General features: G+C 45.3%; 1 protein-coding gene across 10 annotated transcripts in view; it reads left to right on the forward strand.

Annotated features, from left to right (window-relative positions):
* Kif1b (kinesin family member 1B) overlaps window positions 1-6,296 on the forward strand; it is a 144,018-nt gene that overhangs the window by 124,199 nt on the left and 13,523 nt on the right. For all 10 annotated transcript variants that reach the window (XM_005353694.3, XM_005353693.3, XM_005353702.3 and 7 more), the window contains 3 exons: window positions 4,297-4,411; window positions 5,133-5,266; window positions 6,149-6,210. In XM_005353694.3, the coding sequence (XP_005353751.1) occupies window positions 4,297-4,411; window positions 5,133-5,266; window positions 6,149-6,210 (311 nt within the window). The remainder of the gene's footprint in view (window positions 1-4,296; window positions 4,412-5,132; window positions 5,267-6,148; window positions 6,211-6,296) is intronic.

The following is a 6,296-nucleotide window of genomic DNA, read 5'->3' on the forward strand; positions in this document are numbered from 1 at the left end:
GGCAGAGGGCTGTATTAATCACTTGTGTTGCTATGACAGCACACCTGGCAAAGCAGCCTCACGAGGGAAAGGTTTGTGGCAGTTCAGGAAAGGTTTGTGGCAGTTCAGGAACATGGTCCCCACAGTAAGGCAGCAGGAGCCTGAGACAGCTGGTCACAATGCACTGCAGGCAGGAAGCAGAGTGAGGAGCACTCTGGTACTCAGTGGTGCTCAGCTCACTGTCTTCTTTGGATTCAGTCTAGAACCCCTACCATGGGATGGCACAGCTCTCCTTTAGGGAGGTTTGTCCCACCTCAGTTAACTAACCAGACAAGCCCTCACGCACATGCCTACAGAGCTGTCTCCGAGGATGATTTCTAGGTCCTGTCAAGTTGACACAGTTTTAAGCGTTGCAAGCTCAGATTAGTGTGGTGAGTTGCTAAGTGCGTTTGACTAAGGGGACTCATGTTCTCATATCTAAGGACTAGTGTTTAAATTGAATGTATAGATTGCAGATTGGTAGTATCATATATGTGTCTTAGAGAGTAATTGGCCAGATCTCAGTTCCCTTTCTTCCCACACCTATGATGGAAGAAGGTCATTGGTTAAAAAAATAAAGAAACTGCTTGGCTGGCCTCATAGGTTAAAACATAGGTGGGAGGAGTAAACAGAACAGAATGCTGGGAGGAAGAGGAAGTGAGCTCAGACTCAACAGCTCTCTTCTCGGGGGCAGACACCTCAGAGAGACGCCATGCTCCCATCTCCAGGGCGGACGTGAGAGCTCTGCTCTCTGAGGCACACACGATGAAGCTCCGACCCAGGATGGACGTAGGCTAGAATCTTCCCAGTAAGACCAGTGCTAAGACCGGTGCTCACAGATTATTAGAGATGGGTTGATCGGGATATCAGAATTAGCCAGTAAGAGCTAGAGCTAAAGGGCCAAGCAGTGTTTAAATGAATACAATTTGTGTGTTGTTATTTCGGGGCATAAGCTAGCCAGGCAGCTGGGGTGCTGGGAACGCAGCCCCGCCGCTTATATTACTACACACCTATACTTGTGTTGACCAATTACCTTGGTTTTCTCTTAGCTCAACAGCAGTTTCTTACCAGTACAAGGTCCCCATGGCGAAGGGTGGGCGGGGGTAATAGATCTGATCTCCATATCTCTTCGTATGTCCATGCTTTTTCTTAATGAAGTCTCAGAAGAGTCCATGGTACTGTAAGTTCCCTACTAGAATGTGTCCCAGAGGTCTCTGTTGTTTATTGTTGTTTGCCCACTGGAGTTCAGTTTGCTTGTTAGCATAATTTGCCTTTTTTAAAAATATTTTTTTCTGGCTTTCTGTCTATCTATTTCTTTCTCTGTCTCTCTGTGTCTCTGTGTCTCTGTCTCTGTCTGTCTGTCTGTCTGTCTGTCTCTCTCTCTCTCTCTCTCTTTCTGTCTTTTGGCCACTGGACTAATGAAGGCCTTTTTCTATTTTTGCAGGCTCTTTCTTGATAAGGATATTCCTAGGTACTTTCTGTTGCTTTTCTGTTGCTTTTTTGCACATAGAGTTCCTAGTTTACCCAATGCTTTCTGTCTCATGTTGCTTTGGTTGCTCTTTTGACTCAGTGGTTTACTCCTGTGTAAGCCTAAGCTGTACCTAGAACAGAGCAAGACCTTAGTTTGCAGCCTCAGAACGCCGCTGGTGCCGTAGTTCTTCGCCATGTACACAGCTGCATGTGTAGCTTCTCCAATGACTTAGTGCTCTAAACCAGTTTCTCATTCCATATACTAAATTTTAAATGCTTCTTCTACATCCTGAAATAGAATAGCTCACATTTCATATGAAATTTCAGGCTTTGTTCTCTGACATGCCCTCCTCCTGTCTCCCCACCCCCACTCTCTCAAGAGCGTGAAAGGTTCATTGCTCTGTAGCTTTGCAGGTCCCGCTCATCTTTGTTTGGTTCTGTGCTATTTGGGTGTTGAGTCTGTGAGAAGAAATGTTAGCTCGTTAGTTTCTTTAAACTGTTTATTATTTTATGGGTTTTTTTTTCAAAGACAGAGTTTCACTGTATAGACCAGGTTGGCCTAAACTCACAAAGATCCTCCTACCTCTGTTTCCTGAGTGTCAGGGTTAAAAGCGTGTGCCATTCCATGTGGCCTCATGTATTTTAAAACATTTCTTTTTTATCTGTATGTCTTAATATGTTTTTCTTTTGGGGGTGTAGAAAAAATTTAGCTGGGCAGTGGTGGCGCATACCTTTAGTCCTAGCACTTGGAAGGCAGAGGCCATCCTGGTCTACCGAGTGAGTGCCAGGACAGGCTCCAAAGCTACAGAGAAACAGAGAAACTCTGTCTCGAAAAAGAAAAGAAAAAGGAAAGGAAGAAAGGAAGAAAGAGTTCCCCTTTGTCTTAGCCAGGTCTGCACTAGACTAATTTTTGTTTCAGGTTACGTGAAGTCTTAGCTTGAAAATGAAGTGTGAAAAGACCTTTCTTCACGGCTGCAAACATGGTCTCAGCCGGGAAGTCCCAGGAGTGGTCCAGGTGGAGCTCAGTGAGGATTTGGGATTGAATGAATATAGCTCTAAGGACAGGGAACAGTGATAGAAATCTCTGTCATTGCACCCTCTACTCCAAGGGACCTTTATTTCCTTCAGTATGTATGTCCCCAGCCCTGGCAAGCTGACAGGCAGTCCCATCCCAGACACTGTGGCAGGTATGGACAGAATAAAAGGGCAGAATGCCATCTCCTATTATTAGAGTCTTCCTTCCTTCCTTTCTTCCTTCCTTCCTTCCTTCCTTCCTTCCTTCCTTCCTTCCTTCCTTCCCTTTTTTTTTTCCCAAGACAGAGTTTCTCTGTGTAGCTTTAGAGCCTGTCCTAGAACTCACTCTGTAGACCAGGCTTGCCTTGAAGTCAGAGATCCACTTGCCTTCCTCCTGAGGGCTGGGATTAAAGGCGCGTGCCACTACCACCCAGCTAGAGTTGTCCTTAAACCAAATTTAATAATGATTTTACGTTAAACGGGATTTGGGGTACATGAAGGTTTTCTGGTCAATCTGTAAGCCATGAAAAAGGCTTTCCCTGTTTGGCATTTTTGTTGCCTTCTGAGTCTATAAGGAAAATTTTCATGACTCATATTATTCCCTCCGGAACTCGACACTGAAAAACATCCCATTCCAGAAAAGAGCTAAGAACAGCTACACAGGGCACTGGAACCTGGGCCCTGGCCCGATGAGGTGAGGCAGGAGGAGATGCATAGGTGCGCTCAGACAGACGGCAGCTGCTGACCTCCACTGGAAACCTAGAAAAGCAGAAGTAGTGAACAAGAACCGTCAGAAGGGCAGGGAAGAATGGGGCTGCAGGGAGCAGGGTAAGCTCACTCCTGTGTGAGCTAGGGGAGCCCTTTCTGCCTGAGCGCTGTGTCGTGATGTGACCAGGCATCTCCTGCACGAGGTGTCACAGTTCTAAGGAGGAAAATGGTACAGAGCTTCCATTCATCTGTAGCCGACCAGCGTCACCTTGTCTGTCGTTTTTGCCAACAGGAAACATTAATCCTTGAAGAACTTAAACTTGTTTTGTGGATGAATGCTAAGTTCAGCTTCTGATGATTTCTTAAATAGAAGGTTGATTTTCAGACATGTTTGGAAGGACTGAATGATAATTAACCACCTCCAGTGTTGTGAAATTCTCTCCTGTTGATGGATTGGTCTGTGGTTACTCAGTGAAATAACGTTCTCCATAGTTAAACTCTGCCCATTCCTCCCTCTAGCCCTCCCAGATAGAGTTTCTACGTGTCAGCCGACTGTGCTGGGAGGTTAGCTCTCTGCTGTGCGGACTGTCTCACAGTGGCTGCCTCCTTCCTTCTCATCTCGTCACTTTTCTTCTTGCAGACTCCGTCACGGTCTTCCTTCTTTTGAGTGCTCTCACAGTTTATGTTGTTGACGGGGCTGCTCTTGTTTGAGAACGAGTTTTGTGCTGTGCCCTGGCCAGCCTGGGACTTGGTATTAGGCCAAGGTAGTCTGGGGCTTCAGCAGTCCCGGCTCTGCCTGAGTGTGGGGACTGCAGCCTTGTGCTACCGTCCCTGGCAGTGGTGTCACTGCTGTCATGGTTATAGGAGGAAAGGTTATCAAAAATCAGGGTTGGGAGCTCAACTAAGTGTCCCTAAATGATGGCTGGGCACCTGCCTCTCCCTCTAGGAGATAAGATTCCCCACTGTTAGAGTGTGATTGACAGAACAGTGGTTGGCATAGGACTCCCTAGGATCCCCGACACTAGCAGTCCCTCGGCTGCCCTAACATCAGCCCCTTTTGGTTGACACATTGTCTTTCTGACCCAGGACCTTCTACCGTTTTGAGGCTGTATGGGACAGCTCCCTACATAACTCCCTCCTTCTGAACCGAGTGACACCTTATGGAGAAAAGATCTACATGACTTTATCCGCTTATCTGGAGGTAAGGGACCCAGAATTTGAGCAGGCCCCAAGAAGTGGGCAGTGACATGGAACAGTCAGCAAAAATGCAACTTATTTTAATTCTTTTCTCTCCGTATCCTTAAATTTTTTTATTTGATTGTACTTTGCTAACTGTTCTGATTGTTTTAGATTCTGTTCCAGGGCTCTATTTAGTCAGAAGATAACAACTTTCTGATTACTTAAGCTTCAGGAACCCAGTCACCGGTTAAGACAGTTTCATACCAGGCTTTCCTGGTCAGAATAGAAACTAATAGTTCTGTGTCTGGGAACAAGGCTGAGTTCTTCTGTTGTTAATTTTATCTTTTGAGACAGAGTCTCATGTATCCAAGGCTTACCTCAAACTTACTATGTAGCCGAGGGTGACTTGGTACTCCTGTTTCCCCTTCCTGGGTACTGGGATTACAGGCGTGTACCATCATGCCCGATCTGAGTTCTAATCCTTGTGCTGCCACTTACTGCCCATGTCCTTAGATAAGCTCTCTGTATCTCAGTTTCTACATTTTTAAATAGCGTGTAATGATAGCATTTTCCCTCAAAGGAAAATGAATGTGTTCATTATGAATCTACCATCACTATCCGTTGAGCGGCTTTTGAAATCATTGGTGAAGCAGAAGCCTGCCTCCACACCAGCTTACGGTCTAGCCTCGTATCCCAGGTGCTCTGCCTGCGTTCATTCGGCACCTTATCTTGTCTGTTTGCAGTTGGATCATTGCATCCAGCCAGCCGTCATCACCAAGGATGTGTGCATGGTCTTCTATTCCCGAGATGCCAAGATCTCACCACCACGTTCTCTGCGAAGCCTCTTTGGTAGTGGCTATTCAAAGTCACCAGACTCGTAAGTTTTTTAAACAAGTTTAGTTTCCAGGTCTTTGCCCAGTTCAACAGAAAGAAACAACAGCCCTTGGGTACCCATCTGCTGTTGCCATCTACAGACCATCTGGGTAACTGATACCCGGGATGCAGCGCTCACTGGCATGCAATGCAGTGTTAGTGGAGGCGTGAGCTGGTGGAGGCACGGAGAATGCTGTATGGCAGATACTTCCAGAACAGGTTTCCAAGGGCTAATTGTCACTAGTAAAATCATATTTTTAAACAAATTGATAATGATAGTTTTGTCTTTGTAAGCGTTATCGTACATATTTAAGGCATACCGATACATTTGACAAGATATGGCATGGACACATGACTGTCACCACCCAGCTTAACAAAGGAAATAAGAATTACTGTAATACCGTGAAAGGCTGAGAGGCCCTTTCTGTTCAGTGTTCACAATTGTTGATCGTTTCATTCCAGTCAGACAGTTTCCTGTCTTCTCTTATGTCAGGAAGTTTTCTGTTTTCTCAGTTACGTTGTAAATTTTCTAGTTTATCCTATTCTTTTCATCCCGTTGAAATAACAGTGGCCAAAATAAAATGAAAACAAGCTCCTCTTAGGAGAAGACAAGTAAACCACAGTTACCAAGAAAGTGAGCGGTGTCTTAGCCAGGGCAGAAAGATGAGTCTGAGCCTCAGAACCCATGTGATGACAGCAGGGAACTGACTCCCCAAGCTGTCCTTCAACACACACGCACACACAAAATAAAAATGAAAAAAGAAGTGTGTATGTGGAATTGTAGCCCCTTCAGAAGACCCACTCTTTCTTAAGTAAACAAATCTAGGTTTTCCCCACTTTTATGCTACAAGAAACTCAGCCGTTGTTCTACTTTATTTTCAAATAGCAACCGAGTTACTGGAATTTATGAACTGAGCCTATGCAAAATGGCAGATACTGGTAGTCCAGGTAAGTGCTCACCATACCATGTGCTTCAAGAGTCTTTCTTACTCACATCTCTTAGAAACTGTATTTTACAAACAGGGGGTAAAGCC

This window comes from Microtus ochrogaster, chromosome 10 (genome assembly GCF_000317375.1).
Source record: "Microtus ochrogaster isolate Prairie Vole_2 chromosome 10, MicOch1.0, whole genome shotgun sequence".
NCBI lineage: Eukaryota > Metazoa > Chordata > Mammalia > Rodentia > Cricetidae > Microtus > Microtus ochrogaster.